At 38.9% G+C, this 26,130-nt stretch overlaps 1 protein-coding gene across 1 annotated transcript in view; it reads left to right on the top strand.

Annotated features, from left to right (window-relative positions):
* Nucleotides 1–202: 202 nt before the first annotated feature.
* LOC104514513 (talin-2-like) overlaps nucleotides 203–26,130 on the top strand; it is a gene marked incomplete at its 3' end in the record, with an annotated part of 99,816 nt that continues 73,888 nt past the window's right edge. Inside the window, 16 exon segments of the mRNA XM_010158230.1 lie at nucleotides 203–338; nucleotides 2,763–2,860; nucleotides 3,506–3,635; nucleotides 5,071–5,223; nucleotides 6,046–6,188; nucleotides 7,463–7,590; nucleotides 12,450–12,513; nucleotides 14,738–14,842; nucleotides 15,926–16,081; nucleotides 17,016–17,117; nucleotides 19,693–19,769; nucleotides 21,416–21,596; nucleotides 23,484–23,539; nucleotides 23,541–23,577; nucleotides 24,222–24,330; nucleotides 25,573–25,781. Of these exon segments, the coding sequence (XP_010156532.1) occupies nucleotides 203–338; nucleotides 2,763–2,860; nucleotides 3,506–3,635; nucleotides 5,071–5,223; nucleotides 6,046–6,188; nucleotides 7,463–7,590; nucleotides 12,450–12,513; nucleotides 14,738–14,842; nucleotides 15,926–16,081; nucleotides 17,016–17,117; nucleotides 19,693–19,769; nucleotides 21,416–21,596; nucleotides 23,484–23,539; nucleotides 23,541–23,577; nucleotides 24,222–24,330; nucleotides 25,573–25,781 (1,884 nt within the window).

Consider the following 26,130-nt stretch of genomic DNA (forward strand, 5'->3'; position numbering starts at 1 on the left):
TACATTTTATATAGTTTCTAGATTCATTATGCTAATGAGGCTTTATATAGAACTTCATTTGAATACATATAAATCTGCTGAACTAATTTAATTTTTTAATGAAAAGTTGTGTGTATTAAAGCATTAAAGGGAAACTCTAAGCAATAATGCCCTTACTGCTTTTTCAGATATTTTAGCAGGAACTTGCAAGTGACTTGACACCATGGTAGCTCTTTCCTTGAAGATCTGCGTCCGCCAGTGCAATGTGGTGAAGACCATGCAGTTTGAACCATCCACAGCAGTGTATGATGCCTGTAGAGTTATTCGTGAGCGAGTGCCGGAGGCTCAAACAGGGCAAGGTGGGTTTCTGTATTTGTCCTTAGTCAATTCATTGGCTGAATTGAAATTAACATAAACCCATGGAGTTTTTTACACTGTTATGTTTCTCAGTTTATCTTTCAGGTTGGAGGGTCTGTTATTTTATTTAGATCATAAGGCTCTGGAGTGAAAGGCACAAAGTGCAAACAGATTTTAGGTTTTTTTAAGTGAGGAAAGGTAACTGCATTCTTTTTCTTCCTCCCCTTCTGACAGAGGCATTCCTACAAAGGATGCTTTTTTTTGTGGGACTTTGACCTCTTAAATAAAATGCTTGTTTGCCTGAAAGATGAGTTTTTGCCACTTGAAGAGTAGTTTTTGTGGTGCGATCTTTTTAAAGCAATATTTGTGGCAACGCTTTCTAGGAAAATCTGGATAGACTTATTTTGTGCCTCAGCAAAAGAAGGAACAATGTGAATTAGAAAAGAATGGCTGGACTTCTCAAAAATGTGCAAAGGGCAATGTTTGGAACTGGTTAATTAAAAACATCACCATGCTATGCATAACACGTTCATAACGCTGCAACATGTTAATCGAAATTAGCTGTCTCTGTACCTGTGGAGCAAATTGGATGAATGAAGACTCTGAAATACATCTTCACTTGGACAAAAGCTCTGGTTTAAATGTAGTCAAAAGTTGCCAAAAAAATCTGGTTCTTCAGAATCCTTTACTGCTGTACTGTATGGCCACTGGAATGTAATTCTGAAAGCAGATGGTTTATTGAGTTTTATGCACAGATCTCAACCTTTAGAGCTGTTTCAAAAATCTTGCAAGAATCATTAGAAAAGGTTACCAGCAATGGTCAATATTACTATTACTTAGAAATGCTTCTCTTTTGCAGGAGTCATTTAGGAAGTCGAGCTTCAATTTTCAGATACAAGCTGTGTGTTTTTACCATACCTATCTCTCAAGGCAGTGATTTTGAACAAATGTTGAGTTTGGAGAAGTTGAGTAATAAATATCCCTGAACATCATGACCCTCACAGAAAAGCCTAGGAACTCTCTTCAGATTATACAGTAGGGCTTTTCCTTTACATGTGATTGCAGTGCAACTATGACCTTCAAACAGCTTCATGAAGTTGAGTGATGAACAGAACTGAGGTTGCTAACATATCCTTTCCCCATCTTTGTGGCTGTTAAAATGTGTGTTTGCCTGTTAGTTCGGAAGACCGACAGTGATGCAGTGCAAACTGATCAAAATACTTCCTGTGCAACAGAAAATGTAATTATCGTGCCTTAGGACTGTTAGCTGTGCACATTTCACTTCTCAACAAGCTTGCATGCGGTCACAAAGGTGGCCCTGATGTTAACATGCAGGTTGCAGAGCCGCTGCTATTCCTAGGGTGCTATTCCTAGGGTGCATCCCCCACGAATGACTATCACAGCGGTCTGTGCTTCCTTGGTGATTCTGTGCTCTGTTCAAGGCAATTTGTGTACTTCCAAAGGTCACCATCTATTCAGAGGCACAAATTCTAAAATTTTACATAACTGATTTTTCACTTAATTTGTCATAAACCTGTCTGTTCGCATGGATCACTTGGCTTATCGGGAATTTTTAATTAGAATTGGCGTGAAAAGGTTTTCTTATTCAGTCATTTGTGGAAGGATTCTCTTTGAAATTGTGTATCTGCAAGTCAGTTACTTTTATGAGTTACAATGTCTTTAATGTGAATTGTTGTGATGATATTGATATTCTATCAATTCTTCATGTGTAGGTGGGCTGTGAGTTGACAGTTGGGTCCTTCATTTACCTAGAGTTTAGTCTTTGAAGCCTAAGCCTGGGCTTGTTCTTCTGTGATAATGAAAGTGTTATTTCCTTGATTCTGAAAGAATCAATTGACACGTGTTTAGCCTGCAACAGATGCAAGTTTTTCCTGACATCGTTATTAGGGATATGGTTATGTACTTCTAGAAGCCTTCTATTTTCGCAAATGCCTAAACCTGAAACATCTACTAAAAAGATTCCTAAGTTTAGCATGAACTCAATATGTGAAGGGTTGAAAACAAACTATTTTATTTAAAGACAGATCTGCTACTTGTAATAGTATACTATGATTACACCCAAACTGCTTATGTTTGGTTAGTCAGTTCCATAGAATGCACCTGTGAGCATTTGAAAAAGGTCATCTTGAAGAGAAGTAATTATAAATATAATACAAATTACACAGTAGATGTGACATGTTCTTGTTAAGTAAGGCTTTTGTTCAAGTCTTCTCCAAAGCCTGATCTACACTTCTCAGCTAAGTATTTTCTGAAGCGCAGAAAAAGATTTCTATCCAAGTTTGTTAAGAATGGAAGGTAAGTGTAATTGAAGCTTAATCCTGAAGATGAATAGCCTGTAATAAAACCATGCTGGCTTTATTAGGTTTGATATTTTTCAATGGGTCTCTGTCTCTTCTGTTCTGCAGCCTCTGACTATGGATTGTTCTTGTCAGATGAAGATCCTCGAAAAGGTATATGGCTGGAGGCTGGAAGAACACTGGATTATTACATGCTGAGAAATGGGGTATGGTGCAAGTCTGTTGCTTCTTTCATCAATAAATTTTTAAAAAACTTTTTTCCTAAGTAGCAGGATGAATGTTTAACATGTGGAGGGGAGCAGGAGGCTCCTGAGTCTGTTCCTGATATTGGCCCACTTGTCTTCCTTGCTGTGCCTCGGAAGTCAGTTTTCTCCAGCATCTGGTTGTGACTGTGAGTTACTGTAGCCAATAGTGTCTTCACAGAATGATTAACAGAAGATAAAACCTTTCGTAGTAAGCTTTATATTTGAGGTTTATACCCTGCATTATAGCATAGGTTTCCTGTCTACTAAAGGTGATGAGATCATACTTGCTCACATTATGGCCATTTTGCTTACAATGCAAAGGCTTTGCTATCGTTTCATAAAGGCGAAACTGTCAGCACAAAGGTACTTTGGCCTATTCTGCCCTGTCTAGGTTTTGGCCTTGCCAGCTAGGACTACTTCTTGAAAAATGACATGGGCAGAACTAACAGTCGTCGGTTTGTTACATGCATGTGTGCCTGCACTATAACAAAGGAAAAATCCAGCCTGGGGAGGTGGGGAGGGAAACCTGGTTTAGATATCTAAGTCAGCATGTTGGCTTGTGGGGGCTTAGAAAAGTCTTTAGAAACAATTTTGTTTACTTCCTAGGATATTTTGGAGTACAAAAAGAAACAGAGACCTCAGAAAATACGTATGTTGGATGGTTCAGTGAAAACAGTCATGGTGGATGATTCTAAAACAGTTGGTGAATTGCTGGTTACCATTTGCAGTAGGATAGGTAAGAATTTTGAGACCAACATTTGTTTTTTATGCTGCATTTGCATCCTGATTTTTAGGTTGTTAGGTGTATTACTGGCTAGAAATTGGCACATATGTTAAAAAAATATTTAAATTTATTAGCAGTTAACATTCAGGACACACTTTTTCGAAATCTGTTGCTCAGGTGTTATGTAAGTCTGTAGAATGTTAGCTGTATCCTTAAACTTTAGCAAGTGAAGGCACAAAGTTAACTGGCAGTACAGTTATAAATTTACTGTAGGTTACCTTTTACACATGCTTTCCTGCTACATGGTACAGAATTAGAACAAAGTCTATACTTAATTTTAATGGGCTAAAAGATAAATACTGTTAACCTTGAAATAATCTAACTTAGGGGTCTATGTTGTTATGATTGAGTTGGTCACACTACTGTACGTTTTGTGAAACAGCATATGGAAACCATCCAGAGCAGCTGGTCAAAAATGTGTCATATTGGTTATAGTCTGTCTTTGCATTTATCTAAATAGAGACATTTTTGAAAGCTAATTCAAATTTAACTATAAACGTGCCTCCAACATAGATTAGTTTAAATAATCTTAAATCCTTGCTTAATTCTCCTTTAGAATTGAAGTGGCCTTAATTTGATTTAGATTAATTTACTTGGAAAGTGTATTCAGCTAAATTTCAATTCATCCATTTCAATTTTGAATATTTCTATCCTAAATTCTAATGTGCTGTAACCAGTTTACTTCAGAAATTAGTCTGACTTACTTTAATTTATGTGGGTCTGTAGGTGAGCATTTAATTTGCTTTCCTGTATAACATAAACAGGCTTTATGGAACAGTGGAAAAAAACAAGCAGAACATAGAAATTAAAACAATTTAGCACATGCTAAGTGTAGTGAACTGACTTTTGATTTTCATGTAAAATTCGTAGGAAGTTGAGTTTTAAAACTCTAAAAAAATCATATATTTCACATGGTTTCTGTTCCTCAGTCTGCCCTACCACAGTTGTTCTACATATCATGGACAAGCTGAAATTACTTAGTTCTCAGGAAGCAATTGTAGGCATCCATGAAAGGAAATTTATTATCGCATGTATCCATTCTGGAATTTATGCCTATTTAAAATTCCATCATGTTTTTAAACTGGCAGCTTCTCTTGGTAGCTAACAAATACAACTCAACATCCTTCTGAAAGTGGCAAATGCAGCATGTGACAAATGAATGCTGTATTTGAAGGATGATACCAAATGGGAGATGTCTTGAATGTGGAAGTTGTAAGATTATTCTTAGGATCTCCTTTGCCATACACAGTTTGAGTATTTCATCTAGATTATTTTTACTACACTTGAGATTAACCATTGGTGTTTTAATATATGGAAAAGAATATTTCACCCACCCTAAAAGGTAATAATTTTTTGTTACATACAGTGTATTTATTTATAATTCCAGGAATAACAAATTATGAGGAATATTCCTTAATCCAGGAAAGCATTGAAGAGAAGAAAGAGGAGAGTACAGGAACGCTTAAGAAAGATAGGACATTGTTGCGTGATGAAAGAAAAATGGAAAAGCTGAAGGCAAAGCTTCATACAGATGATGATTGTGAGTAGTGTATTCCAGGGTAATTCTTTGATTAATATCTTTCCACAGTGTAGTGTCAGAAAACCATACAGGAATGCTTTTTTTTAGGTTTTTTTCGCTGTGTCTCGGTTGATCCCTACCTGCATTTTGCATCCTTTTATATATGTCTTCTAGCAGGTCTTTTGAAGTGGGTTTTGTTACTTTTTATGTAGGGGAGTTGTAACAAGTGTGAGGGGCCATTTCTATAATGATCATTTTGTCCCTTTCATTAGATTTGGATATTTAAATATTGTTGCCTATCAAATTGCCTTTTTGATTGCCATCAAAAGGCATTTTAGTCTTGGAAGGTATAGATTTGAAGGGTAAATACCAAAGAACCAAGACAGTAGTTGATTTATGTGTAAAGTCATGAGAACCGTTTTTCTGTTTTACTTTAGGACACTAAGATTAACTATGACTGGCAGGAGGATATTTTAAAGTTGTGTTCAGGGGTAAGAAAAGTAAACAGAACAGTTTCTTTTAGGAGGAAGATATGGTAAACTTCTAAGTAAGTTTGCAATGAATCTTTGAAGATCTGAATTTAATATTAAAACGTTACTATAGTTGTTTCTTCAGCAATATTAATGGTGTGTTATGCCGTAGTAAATTTGTGTTTCTCAGGAGTGCTGTTCTTCAGTTCTCATTTTTAGCAACCTTCAACACTGCTGACTAGCAATAGAAATGAAAGCAACCTTTTCTGTGGAGTTTCCTCCTCCTGTGGAAATGCCAATAATCACGATTTTCGCAACAGCTGTTGACACTGGCAACACTGCGTGTTTAACAATGCCTGTGGTTCTGTTTCAGTGAATTGGCTAGATCACAGCCGAACGTTTAGAGAACAGGGAGTTGATGAAAATGAAACACTGCTGTTGAGACGAAAATTCTTTTACTCAGACCAGAACGTAGATTCAAGAGATCCCGTTCAGCTTAATTTGCTTTATGTTCAGGTACAGTATGTGGACCAGAAATATGGGTTCTACAGTGTCTGAGGAAACCCGTGTAGGTTAATTAGAATAAATCTGATGCTGAAACACTCCATCTTCTAGAATTCCCATTCTGAATGTGCTTTGATTTTAGGTTTTTGTCTGTCCCTCCAAGAACACATGATAGTACAGAGGCTTTGCTGATTATTTTTAATAAAATACTTTCAACCTAATTATAGACACTCAACCCAAAAGTCCACTGACTTTTGTGTCGTGTTTCCTTAAAATTCATGCATGTCTTCAGTCTAAGTTTTTTGTTTTAGCTCTTCTCCCCATATTCTTCTACAGGTGATGCTTTCTCTGTAAATATGGAATTTCAAATCAGTATTGCAACCAGCTTTCTACTTCTCTTTTTTTTCTGTCTGATCAGAGAGAAAGCTGCTTCTGCACTCCGTTTCGAATTTTCAACCCAGACAGCACACAAGGCAGTCAGGCTTCCTGTTCAAAGTGGACCATATTGTGTAACACGGTGGGAGTCCACCTAGGCAGGTTCCCCTGGCTGTTAGAGGTACTATACATACCTTAGCGAATCTCCGAGTTTTATGCAGAAGATACTATTTAACTGAAGGCTCCAGTGCAGTTGCCTGTAATGCAGTCTGGAAAAAAGCAGGTTTTTAAAACTCTCTGTTTAAGTTTAGTTTGGCTTTTTTTTAAACAAAAAAAGAAAAAAAAAATCAGGGTTTAATGGGATGTTCGGTAGTTATACTTGCATGTGATTCAAATGGGATTGCTCCAAATTACATTTTAAAACTCTTGAGTCAAAAACAAAAGGAAGGAAAATGCTGTTTGCCTTCTCGTGTTGCCATTTCTATAGTTGTAACGTATTTTTTACTTACTAGTTATGTGGATAATTTTCCCTGTTCTTAAAAGGTGGTAAGATAACAGCTTTTACATATGTGTATGTACACACATATATATCTGTGTATATATAGGTGTACATACACATAGGTGTGTGCATATGCTGTATTTTATATACATGTATGGCGGGAAATGGGCATCAGCTCCCCTTTTTGATGAAAGTTGTTACAATCATCATTTCAATAAGTTTCCATAGATATTCACCAGAAAATAATCTAGCCTTTTGCTTGTTTTATTAGTCAGAAGCATATCCAGAATAGAATAATAATGATATTCAGACAGAAGAGTGTGTTACTGGATTCTTGGGCCATTTTCAAGGCGTTTCAGAGTTGTAATAGTTACTTGGATGTCCCTGACATGTCTTTGCTTACCTCCTATAGGCTCGTGATGACATTCTGAATGGTTCCCATCCTGTCTCCTTTGAGAAGGCCTGCGAGTTTGGAGGCTTTCAAGCACAGATCCAGTTTGGACCTCATGTAGAACATAAACACAAACCTGGATTTTTAGAGTAAACACCTCTAACTTCTAAATTTGGGTGACCTCAAGTGTAACTAATGTTGAGTTGTCACAGACTAAATGTATTTTAGTATTCCAAGCAGAGGTAGTCAGATTCATTGAGTTTTCTGTAGCAATCTCCTTGTGAAAGGAGCCTTTTGCACAAATCGGCAACCCCAACTGATGAGAGGACCTTTGGCAGTGGCTTGTTAGGCAGCACAGGGCACCAGCTTCCCTCAGGGTTCCAGTTAAGCATGCAGCTGGATTCTCCAGCCCCCTGGTAATGTAGGAGAACTGTGATTTTTTTTTTTTTCTTTCTTAGAAGTCTACTTCTGCTTGCCATGTGCGAATTAAGCATACATTAGTGTGTATCACAGATGTTTGATTTGCTGTGAAAGCACACAAATGGAAAGATGCTTTGTCATCTGAATAAAGTGAATATTGCTGTGTGTTGAGGTAAAATTTTCCAAACTTTTCCATGATGCTAATCAATTGTGCAGATTCACCTTCTCATGTATGAATGGAGATCCAGAATTGTGCTCTTTGTTTCAGACGTGGACAGGAGTCCTGCTTACAAGTGGCCCATCCTTTAACCTTTATTGTGGTACGTCACTGCTGTCAGCAGGGCAAGTTTAGTTTGACTGAATGTAGTGATTTTGACTTTCTGATTGGGTTGCCTGCAGTAGAATTAATTGAGGGTCAGAGTCTGAGGAAAGAAATGTAGGAAGGTAAAAGAAAGCTATTGACTGCACAGTCCATCAAGCCTTGTCTGCATATGAAGCAGATAGATACCTTAATGGGACACAGAAAACAGTGGGTGCATGTTTGGTTTCTGTCCTGTTCCACTGGCCAAGTGCTCAGTGCTGACTCTCATACTTCCTTCGGGGGTCTGAGGCTTATTCTGTTTCAGGGAATCACTTTTAAATGGTGACTTGCTTTGGAACATGCAATGCTACAACACTGATTGGTTGAAACACTTCATTTTTGAAGGATTTTGCTAATAATCAGCAGTTCAGTTATGCAAACAAACCATGTGAAGAAACATCCTTCAGTTCCTTTTAATAATCAGCTTTCCATTGTGCTCTCTGTTTGTTACTGATTGGCCTATGAACCTTTCTTAATATAGCTACTGATGTCTGTAAGAATAATGGGGACCCAGTGTAATAGCTTCAGTTTACTTCTGATTCTTATTCTCTAGAATTGTGACCAGTTGTGCAACAGTCTTCCTCTGGGATTTGTCCATTGTCTACTTATTCCTCCCTCCTCCCTCCACTCTACTCAAGTATTTGTGCAGTAAACCATTAGGGTATTAGCACATGATAAGCTAATACCGTGCCATGTTAATTTCAAGAGTTAGGTGTTCCCAGCAATAGTTGGTTTAAATTTTTAAAGCAATAATTCCCCACAGACTTAGTCAGCAGCTTTTCAAACTGCTGTGCAGAGTTCAGTTGCTTAAATTTTGCTACGCTTTTCTAAGTGTTCTACTTGGTCTTTTCACTGTAAAGAAATTTTTTTTTCTTTTTTTTTAAGCTTCCATATAGTCACTGTGTTTTATGGTGGACTGAAATGGCTGACTGGATGATATTTCTACTTTGTATACAATGTTAGATAGTTTGCAGTCCATCACAGAATAAAGTCACAACACATACAAAGTTCATTATATTTTTTTAGCCTAATAGCAATGAAAGGTAAAAATAACTGAACTGTATGTTAGAACAAGAACAGTACTCCAGTGGAAATAATTTATAACTGGAATTCCAAAATTTAGAATGTTATTGTCTGCAAGAAATTTTCTCTGCTATTGTTTTATTTTCATTTCAATGGGCTTTGACTGTATTAGGATTAAGCCTTGCAGGTCTCCAAGTGTAATATATAATTTAAGGCGTACATGCTTATTTAGCGTTGTATGCATTTGGCTGTACATAGCTTTCATGACAGCCTTTGATGAAACCTCATACTTCTGTGAATCTAAACCAGCCAAGCTCTCCTGACTCTGTGAACAACATATATAAATGGTGTAGATAAATGCTGATTTTATTTTTCCCTGAAAAAGCATCTCTTGTACTTTCAGAAAAAACTTTTCTGTTTGTTTTTCTTGAAAAAGATTGAGCTTTTTTTTAAAGTTTCATCCAACTATTTCCTGCTCTTTGGTGGGTGAAGATTGATTTGTTTCAAGTATGTCTTAAGTAAGCTGTAAGCCATAGCTCAGTATGTCAAATACATTTGAGAGGTGTCCATTCACTCCCCACTGAAACCTGAACATGCTACAGATTCCCTTAAGGAGAATCCCTCAGCTCATCAGAAAACAGCATGTCATAGACTGGTATTAGTATTTCATAGCATTGTTTTGAAACAGCTTAGTTTAGTTTGCCACGTCTGCAATACGTTTATATACAGCAATCTTTTGTACCCTTTTTTGACACTGATAAGTTATTCTTGGCACAGATGAAAATTATTGCCTGCATCTTGTTAACACTTCGGTATTGGTTGTTGGAATTTCCTTGAAGCTCGTGCCAAAGTAAATTGTGAAAGCTCTTCACCTATCAAATTGCAAATCCTCCCTCTTCGTGCTCTTCCTCCTACAGCTGAAGTTTTGCATTGCACCTACAGAGGTACACTGTGTTTAAAATTGCTGAGAAGAATATCTGATAAAGAAATCATACTATTCATTTGCAGATAGGAAAGGAGTAGCTAAAACTGCCTGCCTCTGCTTTTTATTTCCAAGCACACTTCATGACCAGTAAGCTCAATTCTTTAGCCTGTTTTACTGTCTTTAATTGTCTTTTTCAGGAACAGTGAATATACCCTTGTGCTAATGAAAAACAAATATGCTGGCACACATGTATTTTTAAGAACTGTAGGAAAAATCTCGCAGTAAATGAAGTTAAATAAACACTGATTGCTATTAGATTTTTTTTTAACTGAGTTCATTGTCCATTGTAATGTGTAATTAAAGAGATTAAAGAAGGCTAAATAATATATTGCAAGTGTTTCTGCTAACTCCATTCAATAAGCTGCTAAATAAAGTGAAACTACTGTTTGTTGCATCAAAAGTAAATATCTTGGTTATAGGTAGCATTAAGATAATTTCGGTCTGTTTACAATTAGCATTTCACCCTTTCAGTTGAGGTGATTACTTGACGATTGATAGAAAAATAGTGGGAGGTGACACAAGGAAAACGCATCCAATCTAACTGCCAGCTGCATGTGCAACAGTATACCAATAGGTGCTTAATGGACAAAGCCCAAAGTTGTTTTCTTAACTCTTGGTGCTTAAGAAGCTCCAAATTTTGTTTGCTCAGCAGTGTATATTATTTAACAAAGCAAGTAGAAATGCTTGAAAGTGTAACGATTTGATAGTTTATCTACATATGGATAGCTGAGAAAATCAACTCTAGTTAATAAAAGATGAGAACTGGAAGTGCCTTGGTAGCCATAATTTTTCTATAAAAATCCATTTCCTGAGTAGGATTAATCAGGGTTTACCTCTGGTTTGTTTCTGGTGTTTTCATTTGCCGTAGAAGTGAATTTAACCAAACCGGTTTGAACCTGTGAAATTCTGTATAAAAACATTGTTTGTTTCAGAATAAAGCCATCAGCTTTTTAGGATAATAAGCTGTATTCAGTCCTTATCTACAAAATTTCTTTGGCTCCCCATCCTTCACCACCCTATGATGTGTTTGTGTAAATAAGTCCTGAGAAGAGATTTCATTATTATGTGTAAGGGAGGTGTAACTACGGGGGCATTGGAAGAAAGATTAGCAAGGGCCGTTGTTCTTACTTCGATTTATATTGCTAGAGCTTATTTAATTTTGCTAGAGTAAATTTTTTTGCTAATCTTATTTTAAAAAATCCATCCTTGTCGAAATTTGTAACTTTCTATGATAGAAGGTACTTGTCACTTTCTGTGTGAATAGTGTGCTTGTTTACTGAATAAATCAAAATGAGGAGGAGATTCTCCAATCATACTTTTTCTGTGAGTTGTAATAGTCCAAAGCAGGGAGGAACCTTAGTAACCAATCTTTTGAACTGGAAGTTTCTTCAGGCTGAGAATGAAGTGCTGAATATATGACATAGTTTCATCAGAGTGTTCCACGTGGGAAAGTGTGATCCAGAAAAGAACTGATGTTTGTTAAAGCATGATGTTGAGATGTCTTCAAGTTGGGGTGATGTTTGGCTGAGATAAAGGGTTTATTTTATTTTACAGCAAGGAGAGCTACAAGTGAGGTGTCCAAAGATTCTTTATGACTAAACTCTCTCTTGGAGACTGAACTTGCTTAGTTTATGTTGTATTCTGAGGTCTTTAGTGTCTGAGGGCTGCAGTAATCAGGACTGGTTATGTATGACTTTGTTTTTGAGAAAGTGACTGGTACTGTGTCCATTTAAATGGCTTTTCAGTTTTTCAGTAAAATATTAGTGTTCTAACTTTTCTTGGAAGACACAGAGAAAGAACTAGGTCCTGATTGTCAGTAAATCAGAGTTCTACGGGAAGGTAATAGGAATGCCTGAACGCAGACACAGAGCTGGCTCAAGCTTTGATGTCCCCTTCTTCCCTCAGATTACAATTCCCTCTGCGCTCCTGAGAGACATCATATAGTTGAATAATGGGAAGTGTTCCAACTGTTCTTTCCTTTCAGTGACTTTTCAAAATATGAAGAGGTATTACATAGTATGGAACTGAGGGTTTTTTTTTAATAATGCAAGGTACCCTATTACTCTCACCTTCCTTAGCCAGAGTTGTTTCATTGTATAGGTATTTTATGCCTGGTTTAGGAACCTTGGGGGGCTTAATGCCAAGAAAGGAGCATGGAAAGCATCCCTCCTCAAGAAGGCATCATTAACTATGGAATTGTTTGGTTTTTTTTTTTCTAGCCTAAAAGAATTCCTGCCTAAAGAATATACCAAACAAAGAGGGGCTGAAAAGAGAATATTTCAGGTAATTGTGAGGCTGAAAAACTTCTGTAGTTTCACTTGCTTTAGAAGAAAATTATGAACTTTCACAGGTGTATACTCTGTGTCTACTAGAATTATATAATTGTCAGAAACTCAAATGTTAACAATCTGACAGCTTTTCTTTTCTTTCTTCAGCAGATTTATTGTCCTGATCCTTTTTTCTTCACTGATGATTATTCAGTGTACTTTGTTGAAGGGGAGAGAGTGAATATTCAATATTCTTAAGACCTTTTTCTCAGTTGCATTGAAATGTAAGGATGTGTATTTGTACTAAAATAGAAGCACGTTTAGGAAAACAAGTTTTAATTTCCATGCCTTCTTATTCAAGCATGAGCTTCAGGTAATGCGTTCTGCTAGCTCATGTTTGAGCTTACTGATGTGTCTGGAAATCACAGAGTTGTAAAAGACTGAAGCAGTTGAGTGTAAAACGTACTGATACTGTTGGAAGTAGTCTCAGAATCTGATTAGTGTAGATGCACTGAATATCTGTGCCTATTGAAATACAAGTTTGGCAGTAAAATACAAGCTGAAAAATTCTGAGATCAACAGCTGAAATCAAGCCATACAGTTTCTGGAAGGACATACCAGTGGTCTGTGATCTCAACTTGGGAGACAAGTTAAAGAGCAAGAATGGGTCACGTACTTTCCTATGTCTGTTACACTCCCAGTCTAGGAATTCTGTAGCTCAGTAGCTCTGTTCTACCTGGAGCTTTTAGTACTTCCTCATAAGAAAGTTTAATGCTTTTCTATATAACTTTATCTGGTGGCAGTGATGTTGCAGTTTAATCAGAAGAAGATTCATTCACTTCTGAGTATCACTACTACATGCTGTCTGTAGCATGTAATATCACATGCTATTTGTAGCATGTGATTTTTGCCCATGTCAGATACGATCTTTGAGTAGTTTCAGTCATTACATACTTCAGTGCAGAAGTTCATCAGTGGGCGCATTGATGCTGTGCAAAGATCCAACAGCACGTAGAACAAGCAAGCTATCTTTTTTAAAAAATGAGTTCTTCCCTGAGTTATAAAATTCTTGAGTTTGGCAGATGATTTTCTCCAAGTATTCCATCTGCAGTGACTAGGTTTAGGCTCCTTGCTCTTCTGGGATCCTCATTGCATTCTCTGTGCTGAACTTGGAAGCAAAAGAGTTTTTGGAGTTGCAGTTGCTCCTCCTGGTGCTTCTCAGTGTAACACTGTCAAGATAGTAACTTAAACTGGAGTAGGAAAGTGTTTCCTATGTTCTTGGTGCTCCCTCTGCTGCCATCGGTCAACATGAAGGAGATGGCAACCGGCAGTTCAGAAGAGTGTGTGGGGAAGATGGGGTGTGATAGGGAATCCCACAAACAGTATTTAAATAGCAGGCTGTTGGGACAGGATTTTCAGCAGAATGATCTGGGATAGGAGAGCAGATGCTGAGATGAAGTTGGAGTAGGTAATATTGTAGTTGTCATTACTTACAGGTAGTAAAGTTTACTAATGAGTAAAGCGTTTCAATAATAAATAGAATCTGAGTTACAAGACAACTAGATGAACTATTTGGAAAAATCATTTCTTCTTTGTCACCTGTAGAATTCTTTTCATGTGATGGAATATAATGTGGATAACGGTGCAACTGGCAAAATAAGCCTGCTGCAAATACCTGAAAGAGCTGAGAAATGGTAAATTACAAGGCATGAAGCTCCCATGAATCAGAATTTTTGGGCACAAAGCTTGCGTGCCCAGGTGACCAACTTAGCCAATGGCATCCTGGCCTGCTTCAGGAGCACTGTGACCAGCAGGACTAGGGAAGTGATTGTCTCCCTGTACTGGGCACTGGTGAGGCCACACCTCAAATCATGTGTTCAGTTTTGAGCCCTTCAGTTCAGGAAAGACACTGAGGAGCTGGAGTGTGTCCAGAGAAGGGAACGGAGCTGGTGGAGGGTCTGGAGCACAAGTGCTGTGAGAAGCAGCAAGTGTGCTTGGTCTGAGACACAGATAGAATGGATGATGGCCAAAGAGGAGTGTTCCACTTGCAAAGGTGGTTTATGTCCTCGGATGTGAGGATTTACAGGGTAATCTTGGTAAATTTTCTAGTCAATATTTTTTCAGATACTCGTAGCGATGATTAACTCTAAGCATCCTTAACCAGCTAAAAGCTGTACCCCTTTTTGTTTGTTTACAGAAAGCATTGTTTCTGCCTAAGTGATACTGAACTCTCATTACAGGAGCACAAAAACTGTGGTGAGATGACTGAAATAGAAGCCAAAGTGAAGTATGTGAAGTTAGCCCGTTCCCTGCGGACCTACGGAGTGTCATTTTTTCTTGTTAAGGTAATGTAGATCTTACTGCGACCATACTGTATGGTTGGTCATTACGTTGTGCATTAGAAATTGTTACAAAGTTAGGTGTGCAGTTTTCAGCAGCTACAATATTAAAACAAATAAGCTTGCACGTTTAGAACAGTCTGCTAATTCAGTAGGGATTTGGTAACACCATGTAGCTGACCTGTATGGTTAAAGTTAAAAATATCTGTGTTTTTCATTAATATCTTGCTTTCTTTTGTCATGGCTTAAAGCAAACCATAACCAAATCAAGTAACCATGTCATGAAACCTCTGTTGGAAGGAATAATTGGTCTTTTAAAGTCTATCAAATCGACCACTACGTAAATAGGAATTGATTCTTTGCAGCCTACACAAATTCAGGGGAATGGGATGTGTGGATTCATTTCTCTTTTATGATGGAGTTTTGTGTAGCAAATTGTTAGCTTGGGCCTATGCTCCACAACCTTGGAAAACCAAAGAGGCAGAATGTCCAACAAATAAGGAGACATCAGCTGGCGGCATGCAGAATGACCCTGCCCCCTTCCCTGTAATATTGGCATGGTTAGGATGTTCTCATGGGTTGAAAATAACTAAGAATTCAAATTCTAAATATGGAACCAATGATGGCTGATCATGCCTGTCAACCTTCAGTGGGACTTCCTTTCCTTTACCTCTCCAGCAGTTTTCTAGAGAAATGGTGAGGGCAGCCTAACTTGTCAGTCCTCTTGATGCCAGTTTTCCATTCAGCTTCTCTAATGTGGTCATACAGGAGAGGTCTTGTGTCTCGAAGGACTGCTGTCATGTTCATTTACAGTAACTTCGAAAGATTTGTTGCCACAATCCTTAAAGTGCTTCTGTTTCCAGTAAGAGGGAGAAGAGAGAGTGTCTTTGAAACTGCAGTAGTAAAGATCCAGTGAAGAACGGAGCTTAATGCTGAAAATCACTGTGTGTGACCAGAACAACTGAGCCTGTGGTTTTAAATTATCCTAGTCTGCATGCCAGTTGCTTCCCTTTGTCAGCATATTCCATCATGTTTTTCCTTTTTCCTATGGAAAACTCTGAACAAAAACCAATCTTTCACACCTTGTAGGAAAAAATGAAAGGTAAAAACAAGCTGGTTCCTCGTTTGCTGGGTGTCACCAAAGACTCAGTGATGCGTGTGGATGAGAAGACCAAGGAGGTGTTGCAGGAATGGCCACTGACAACTGTGAAACGCTGGGCTGCCTCACCCAAAAGCTTCACTCTGGTAATCTTTTTATATATATTCAGGGGAAGAGGGATCTGTGTGGCAAGGATAAACGAAGGTGGACTTAGAACAGTTTCTTTCTATAATTCTATCTGTAATTATTCTAGTTTAAGTTATATTAGAGTCACTCAGCCCTAAACTAATAAACTGGCTCGTATTAGTGTCTAGGGTCAGTCCGTATTTTGATGTTTCTAGATGGACCAGTTTCCCAAAAGTACTGCATGTGTTTTCAGAAACACTGTTTAAATCTGTTCTGTCCCTAACCACTAAAGCACCTAAAACGCATCATTATTCACACCTGCTTAAGCCCTTATGGTGCTTGCCATTCACTTTGGCTTGCCATTCGTTTTGCCATGCACTGTGAGACTAGCAAGATATGAATGTAAACAAAGCTAGATGGTTCATTAATACATTTGATAATTATGGATTTAAAGAACTTCATGAATGTGATGAATTTGTTAATCATTTGGTCCCTAAGTGACCACTGCAACAAGAGTATCTTGGATATGAAAAGGTTGTTTCAAGTGGTAGAGTAAGAAGCTGTGGCTAGAAATTTATATTCACTTTAATCATGTGCATCTAATTTCCAACTGCATGGGTGATTGTGCTTTAGAATAAAATTCTAAAGACTTTTCTCCATCCTTCAGTGACTGAGGGATAAAGTCAGACTAAATATCTCTTTGTCCTCTGGCGCTTTGGTTTATGAAACATCTGGGATTAAGCTGCAGTAAAAAGCATCCCACCATCCCATCCTTCCTCACCCCCTGTATAGACTGGTTTAGAATCTTGGAACAGTTTAATTTACTGTTGGATGTAATAAAATGTCCATCAAACAATTCTAAAATTTGACTTTTCTTGCTCATATTTGGTACTGTTTCTTCATTTATTTACTTTCCATTTTGAAGAGGTTTTTTTAACTCCTCTTTTCCTTCAGGATTTTGGTGAATATCAGGAAAGCTATTACTCAGTACAGACCACTGAAGGAGAACAGATCTCGCAGTTAATTGCAGGTTACATTGATATCATCCTAAAGAAGGTATAGTATTAAGGTGACCTGTAGTAAAAATGCAGTAAAAATCACTGTACAGCAGTGCAGAAGCTCAGATGTGTGCAAGCTGCAGTTCTCTTTCTCTCATGAAGTCGGTGTTGTATATTTTGGTTTTATGTTATTTATTTTTACTTTTAAGTAATATCACGTCTTTCTGTTCTACTTAAGTGAGTGCTTCTGGAAAACATTAAGGCTGTTAACCATGGCGGTAGTATGGGGCAGGCTTACTACAGCACACTTGGGCTTTGTTTTTCTATCTGGAAGGTGAACTGCTGCCGAAGAGCATATATCCAGAGAAGAGTTCAAAGCTTCAGCTATGGATTTTAAGCTATGGACCAAAGTGGTGAATCAGGTGGAAAGAAATGATCCTTTGGAAGCAGCATTTCAACCTACATTAAGGACTACACAATAGCTGTCCAGAACCTCTTCTATGTGCATCTAAAGCTGCAAAAGTTTTTTGGCAAAACGGGGGGAGGGGGATCAAAACAATCATTATATTGCTCTAAAAATGTTGTGATGAGTAAAGCAAAGATTTATATCTTAGCTGTGCCAAAAGAGGGATAAAATCAGTGGTTTTGTGAAGAGGCCAGAGTGTCATGGAACTTGGTTTTATGGAGTGTGCCTGTCAGGAGAGAGGAGAGGCTGATGCACATCTCCTGCATTCAGAATACTCACAAGTAAATAAGCACAACAGCAAAAAATAGCAGTTTTGCCAACATGGAGCTGAATGGTCATCCTCTAAGCATGTCGTATTTGAAACCAGTGTTTCAAATAGCACTGGTTGCTCCTTGACAAATTTCTACTTTATTAAGGTTCAAGCAAACTACATCCTTATTTGCTGTAACAGATTTTAATAGTAACTGAATGTCAGAAAGCTAAGGAGCTCAGGAGAATTTATTGTCTTTGTTCATGGGAACAGTGTAGAATATAACATCAAATTTTATGAAGCAGAGGTCAAGGAGGAATTCATCGTAGTACATGCTTTTTTGTCTGAGGCTGTCAGTCTCAGATTTAATAAACATTAAATAAACTGCAGGTTTCTATAGTGGTTTAAAACATGATTCTAGCTCTTAGGCTAGCTAGCTTTGCTCTGTAATGCCAAACAATAGCAGCCTTTCTATCAATAGAATACAGATGTATGTATTTCCATTCCCTTCCAGTCCATTGATTTCTTCTTTACAGTCTGCTGACACAGCTGATCTTAAAATGAACGAATTAGGAACAGGTTAAGTAATAAACACCCATGATGCTTCATGATGTGTATGAGAAGCATGCAGTTTCCAGTTGTTGAGCCCAAGTTTTCTCGGTGATGCATGCCTCAAACTATGGCTTGTCGGTCTCAGTTGCATAATAGTAATTCTTGGTGTGTTTTGGACTGTTCCAACTCATTTGCTCTGGTGTGAATTGGTGCTGCGTGGGGTTTTCTTCCCTGCTAAAGTAGTATTGGTGCAACACTCACCATCCACACACTCCCAACCCCTCTTGTTTAGTTTAGTGATGGGTCATTAATCAGATGACAGGCAAACCTGAACTTAAGTAACTTTGACCTTTTTTTTAAAACCAGATATATTTTTTACTTAAAATGGAAGTAGGGCACGCTCTTGACTAGAAATAGGCAGTTTCAGTTCATGCATAAACTCAAACCATAATAAGAAGAACTTCTTTGGACAAAGTGTGTGCATGGGGTGTGTGTATAGATGTACATGAGGAGTTCCTGTTAAATGTACCTGAGGTCATAGTGGGTGTTTCTGTATTTAGATACATGTATATATTCAGACTACAAATCACGTGACAAGGTGGAAAGCAGACAGCATCTTTGCACTAGATCACAAGTAGAAATACACTGTTTTTACAAGGCACCACTTTTATGACCTGTGGTAGTTTCCTGTTGTTTCTAGTGGTTTAGACTTACTCCCTTTGTGTTATGTTTACCTCCCTTACACCACTGCAAAATAATTGCCTCAAAAAGGCAGATGTGCAGACTGTCCGGAAGTTTAAAGTAACTATGGTAAGATAACATGGATACAGTATTAAAGTTGTTATCTTTCCTATGGATGTGTACCTCCTAGTGGTAGATAGCACAATACAGTAACATTTCAGGATGCTAAATATGACTTGTAGCTCAGTTCTGGTTACCTGAGTCAGTCTGCTGTTCCCGAGTTAGAAGAGAATGGGAAAGGGGATGGTACATGTTCTGTCTGTGCTGGGATTTGCTGTTGTTGCATATCACTTGGTCCAGAACTTTTGTGCTGTGAGAAAATACAGTATCTCAGCACTTTATACCTTTGTTCAAAAAGTCACCAATAGGCTTTTTCCTTTCATGCACTTAATCTGCCAGGGCGTAGAACCTGGTCTGTTAGATGCTGGAGTGCACCTCTTCTGAGGTGGAGATTATATTGTGTCACACTGCCAAAAGCATGGTGTTTAGCACTGCACAAGACTCTGCAGGTTATTTGACTAGGTTTCTGATAAATGGCAAGGAAATAGTGGAGAGAAAGCAAAAAGCAACACATATTGTTTAACTTTTTTTTTCTTTTTTTTTCTTTTTTTTTTCTCCTTCCAGAAACAAAGTAAAGATAGATTTGGGCTTGAAGGTGATGAGGAATCAACCATGTTGGAAGAATCTGTTTCACCTAAGAAGTGAGTATATACAACAGGAGGAAATGTGCTGTATTTAAGAGTTACACCTTTTAGCTGTGGCAGCTTTTTTCAAATGAAATAGTGTAGTTATTACTGTTAAAGGATGATTTTCTACCGGGTATTTCAGTAGAAGGAAGTACTATCCCCAGGCAATTCAGCAGGCTCCTAGCTTCATTCAGTGATTGAAAAGCAGGTATTTGTTGCAAAATTGTTGGTCAGGGCAACCAGCAGTGCTACCAGTTGGTTGCAACTTGACCCTTGAACAAAGGAACTCTGGCTATAATTTAGTAAAATGCTGGGGCTGGGGACTAATGATGCAGAGCTGAGAATGTCATATGAGATTGTTGATCTTTATGAAAACACCTAGGATTTACTGGGCTTTAGTTGCTAGGTCTGCTGGGTCCATGGGTTCCAGTAAATTTGACTCCTGTCAGTTTAATTGTACACTCTGTCATGAGCAGAGCTGGCTTATTTTGCCAAACCACTTCAGACAAACCAATCAGATGCGTGGTGTGGATAAAGTTTTGGTACCAGTAGATCAGGCTATGGTTCTGATGGGAGAGTTATTGAATATAGCAAAGAGGAGAACTGTAGAGCTGGCCATGTCCTTCAAAAGGAACATTAAATCTTTCCTTGCAGTGAAGGAACAGAAATCGTTTTGTGACATTATAAGCTGTAATGAGCCACCCAAGTCTCTTCTTGGAACTCTGAGGATGGCATTGTCAGCAGTATGTGGAAAGCCTGTTTGATTTATTGTTAAACATATGGTCTATAGGAGATACTTGTTAGATATTTAATGTGGCCTTATGAGAAATCTCAACTTTTGGCGGCTCACACATGTTCAGATATGCTTTCATTTGACATTGTCCCTTCCAAATGACTTCCAGAGTATACTTTAGCTAAGTGCTGTGCAGAGAATTCCAAAATTTGTAATAGATGAATGTGAGATTTTTCACAATTTAAATTACTTTTCCCCCCAGAAGATTGTTGTTGTTAAAGCCAGAATTTCTGTCAACGCTTCTAGCTGTAAAAGCTTGAACCATATTTAAATATGAGCAGAATATCTGGCAAAGCAGTTTGTGGCCATGGATGACAGTAACTTTATTATTCTTCAAAGTATCCTGCCTCTCAGCCCATTATCTGATCCGACTGACATATTATTAGCAAGTACTGTGTGTAGAAAGAGGGAAGAATGTTACTTTTTATCCCAAATCTACGGATTGCTTGCAAAAGGCATCTCCACTGGTTCATTCTTCTGTTTTCTAAAGGTCAGCCTAGGGTACAACTGAAACAAAGCAGTTGTTATGCCATAAACCTTGTTCCAGTTCTGGCTGTCATGCCTCTCAAAGGGGTAAAGCTATCGTACCACATATACCAAGACTACTTATTGCCTTCTTTCCTCGGTGCCTGCTCATTAGTGCTATTAATATTTGAACTGCCAAAAGCCCCAGATTAATTTTATTCTAATGTATTAGAAAATGGTTAGAAAGAAGAATTGTAAAGTTTTCCAGTAAAGTTTTCCATAGCTTACCAATGTTGTCAGATGCAATTTAAAATCCTAAAGGAAGAACATCTGTCAGGACTTGATTTGCAGGAGCTAACTAATTCTCTGTGTTGGATTTATTTTTCTTCCCCCTTTTTTCCAGATCTACCATTTTACAGCAGCAGTTCAACCGAACAGGGAAGGTGGAGCATGGCTCTGTGGCACTACCAGCCGTTATGCGTTCAGGGTCCAGTGGCCCAGAGACGTTCAACATTGGCATCATGCCTTCTCCCCAGCAACAAGTCACAATTGGTCAGATGCACAGAGGACATATGCCCCCACTTGTGAGGAACCTCCTTGTTTTGTACTGAAACTTTTTTTTGCATTTGAAACTTGTCTGTGCTGCAAGTAGTCAGAAACGGGCATGTCACACATATTACTGAAAGCAGAAGGAGGATAGAGCATGACTTCCTGACTGTCCTACTGAACATAAGTTTTGATCATCCTTGAAATATTTAGGGTTTTGCATTTTGACTTATTTCCTCATTGTCTTGAAAGCCTTCTCTTAATTTCTCAGTAGTTAAACTAGTACTCAAGGGTTAGGAAAAAATGGTGTAAAGGCTGGAAAAAGTAAGCAGTTTTAAGAAAAAGTCTTACATTTAGCTTATCACTAGCCCATCAATTTAGAATTCTTTAGCAGGCTTAAAGCCGATGCTGAGTTTTCTCATTTATATTAAGACTATGAAAAGGCCTAAACAGGTTGTAGAGAATATAATCAATGTTTAAGTTCATGACATACCACTACAAGTGTAGTATGTGTACTGGGTTGACCTTGGCTGATTGCCAAATGCCCACCCAGCTGCTCTTCACTCCTGCTCCTCAGTAAGATGGGGCCGGGTGGGGTGTGCAAGAAAATGAGGTTGAAAAAAGCTTTATCTCAAATTAGTTTAAGATAGATAGCTTACCAATTACTTTTATGGGCAAAACAGACTCAACTTGGGGAAAATTGATGTATTGTCAATTAAAATAGAGTTGGATGGTGAGAAACAGATAAAAACTAAACCACTTCTTAACACCCCCTTTTTCACCCAGACTCAACTTCAGGCCTTCATTTCTGACTATTATAGTCCACATTCCCGAGTGATCTGTTTATAACAGCCCTTCTCTGCTGCTCCTTCCTCCTCACACTTTTCCCCAGCTCCAGTGTGGGCACTTCCTATGGGCTGCAGTCCTTCAGGATAAACGCTCTGGTGTAGATACCTGATGAGCTGCAGTTCCTTTTGGGAGATCCTGCTCCAGTATGGGTGACCCATAGGCTGCAGTTTCTACCAGAACCTCAGTCCAGTGTGTGCTCTCCATAGGCTGTAGTTTCTTTCAAGGGAATATCCACCTGCTGCCATGTGGGGTCCTTCTGTGGGCTTCAGGGTGGATATCTGCTCTGGCATGGTCCTCTCCATAGGCTGCAGGGAAATACCTGCCTCTCTCTTGTGGAATCTCTGCTCTGCTGACTGTAGTAGCTCCTCCCCATCCTTCTCAGACATTAGTGTTTGCGGGGTTGTTTCTTGAACTTTTCCCTCTCACTGCCGTGTGATGTTTTGCCCTTACTTAACGATCTTTTCCCAGAGGTGCCACCAGCCTGGCTGCTGGGCTCAGCTGTGACCTGCGGTGGGTCTGTTGGAGCCACCTGGAACCAGTGGTGCCCAGCATGGGGCAGTCCCTGGCCTCTGCTCAGAGGCCACCCCTGTAGCCAAAGCCTTGCCACAAACAATACAGATAGCCATCCTGCTCTGCCTAAAACCGTCAGTTTTCTATTAGCTTATGCATATTGATGGCATTTTAATTTTAGGATTGTCCTTGATTACATTGGTAGGCTGTTCCAGGAATTCAGTGATGATATCGTAGCAGCAAATTCAGTTTTCATTTTCCTAGAATGCAAGTCAGTAAGACAGCTCAGTGGTTTTGTATGTGTTGGGCATTGTTTTATCAGACAAAGTTTAGCATTTTATAAATGAGTGCAAGTACAGAGGAGTATGAAATGGCATTGGCAGAATCAGGACTGTGTGAGGAGAGGTGTTAGAGCTTTGATTTCTTCATTGCGTCAGGGAAAAGCTAGCTATCTGAAATGCCCTGGTGTGATTTTGTCATTCACTGTCTCTTCGTGCATATGTAACATCTGCTTACAGTGTCATTTGGAACATAGCACATGGCTGTTTCCTTGTTTTGCCTTTCAGACCTCAGCTCAGCAGGCCTTGATGGGGACAATTAATACTAGTATGCACGCTGTTAAGTGAAGTTGATAACCTACCGCCTCTAGGGCAGGACATGGTGAGTTTTTCTAATCCCTCATAGAAACAAATCCTAATGCTTTGTGGTGGTTACAGGTCAGTCTAGTCATTGTCCCTAGGTCTGAAGCAATACCACTAAAGCTTTTAAAATGAAATAAAAATTCAGTGGTCTTTTGAAGGAATTCACGTACAGTGATCCACCTCACTCTCATCAGTCTGCTGAGATTAGAGTGGCAGGCTCCTTGCATAACCATGTCTGGAATCCTGTTGTTTTATGCACATATATATGATTAAACTCAAACTATGGGCAGTATTTATGGTGGGGGTGACTGCCTCCCAGACACCTGAAAAAGAAGAACAAAGTACAATTCTGCCGTTCCTGATGTAGGTTAGGGCAGGAGGACAGATCAAGAGACTATTGCTTAGGGGGGACTGTCAGTCAAGGGTTTTCAGCCTTCATAAATGCACTGTTTATGGCATTTACCTTACAAGGGCAGCTGTTGAACTGTGGTAACAATTCTGCATTGAATGATTCTGCAAAAGAAAATCCTTGCTTTGGTATTTAATTTTAAGGGCTTGGTGGTCACGTTTAAAGGCTCATGAAGGAACGAGAGACTTACACAGAATCTCCTCATACAGAACCTCACTGCATCCTTAATTTTTGTTTGTGTTATTGCTCTTCAGGCATCAAGAGTATGGGTTCAGAACAAGGTTGATGAATCAAAACATGAAATACACTCTCAGGTTGATGCTATCACTGCAGGAACTGCATCCGTTGTTAACCTTACAGCAGGTAAATTTCAAAGGGAAGGATTTCCTTGCAGTCTCCTGGTTACTTATCAGTCTAATTCAAGTAACACAGGGACTGAGTATGAGGCAGCTGGAGAAACACGTACTTCAAAACACCCCACTACCTAACTGCATTGATGTGTGGAACAAGCTTTCTGTCTCTCCCAACACAATTTGTGTGTCTTCAGTTTCCCTCTTGCACTAAAGGTATGACCATTGATGAAGGTGAAATGTAGCTTGATTATTCAGCACAGAGTGTTTGCGAGGTGTCGTAGTTTAATTCCAGCTGGCAGCTAAGCACCACACAGCTGTGCTCCTCACCCAGTGGCAGGATGGGGGAGGGAATTGGGAGGGTAAAAGTGAGAAAACTTGTGTTTTGAGAGACAGTTTAACAGATAAAGCAAAAGCCATGCATACAAAGCAAAATGAGGAATTTGTCCTCCACTTTCCATTGGCAGGCAGGTGTTCTCCATCATGCATAACAGCCACTTGGGAAGACAAATGCCATCATGCTAAACATTTCTCCTACTTCCTTCATCTTTATATGCTGAGCATGATGTCATGTTGTATGGACTATCCCTTTGGTCAGCTGGGGTCAGCTGTCCTGGCTGTGTCCCCTTCCAACTCCTTGTGTGCCCCCAGTCTCCCTGCTGGTGGGGTGGGGTGAGAAGCAGGAAAGGCCTTGGCTGTGTAAGCACTGCTCAGCAGTAATGAAAACATCCCTGTATTGTCACCACTGTGTTCAGCACAAACCCAAACGCAGCCCCATTCTAGCTGCTATGAAGAAAATTAACTCTGTCCCAGCCAAAACCAGCACAAGAAGATTACTACAAAAAAAAGCATACTTGGTCTGACAGTTGTTAAAGAGAGATTATGTCTTTATTGACAGTGGGTTTTTTCTTCAGCAAATTAAAAGTTGAAGGAGCTGGGAGTGGCTGAAGGGGTTCAATTCTGTATTACCTTGGCTTCTTTCAATGTTGAAATATACCTGAAACTGCAGACTTCTCAGGATACTACGTTGAATGAAGACAAATGCTATTAGAAGTACATTCTTGTAGAAGAAAGGTAGAATTGGAAAAATTATAGCAGTCTTTAATATTTTTTAAACTGACAATGAAATTCCTTAGTAGGCATTGCTTGGCTATTTTGAAATGTTTGGTTTTTCTCTCTGTGGCTTGTAGCTGCTTCTTTTTCCCTTTTAACCACTGAAGCATTTTGATCATAAAAAACCCCGTTTGCTCTACAGGGGACCCAGTTGACACCGATTACACTGCTGTGGGATGTGCAATTACAACAATCTCTTCCAACCTCACTGAGATGTCTAAAGGTGTGAAACTGCTTGCTGCTCTCATGGATGATGAAGTTGGAAGTGGAGAAGACCTCCTGAAAGCTGCTCGAACACTGGCCAGTGCTGTCTCAGACTTGCTGAAGGCTGTGCAGCCTACTTCAGGAGAGGTGAGTAATGGAAACTTCTCGGGTTCCCTCTCTGAATTGCATGGCTGTGGCTTTTTTGAGACATGTTACCTTCTAAGCCTCACCTGCTCAGTGCCACATCATGTGCTCTGTGCAAGCAGTTCTTTTGGCTACTTACTCCTTCATCTGTCTCTGTCTTTATGCCTTTATGCGTTGCACCTTGATATTAGGGTGTTCTGTGCAATAAGCAGAGGTTAATTGAACTGTGTAATAAATAGTTAATTTATCTGGGTACCGTATTATCTTTCAGAAGGAAATTTCAAGTGGTACTTACTTTCATAGGAAGTGGAGAGATACTCATTCGGGATTTTTTTCTTTACTCTCTTTACCT

The sequence above is a fragment of the Eurypyga helias genome, unplaced genomic scaffold (genome assembly GCF_000690775.1).
Source record: "Eurypyga helias isolate BGI_N326 unplaced genomic scaffold, ASM69077v1 scaffold2359, whole genome shotgun sequence".
Classification (NCBI taxonomy): Eukaryota; Metazoa; Chordata; class Aves; order Eurypygiformes; family Eurypygidae; genus Eurypyga; species Eurypyga helias.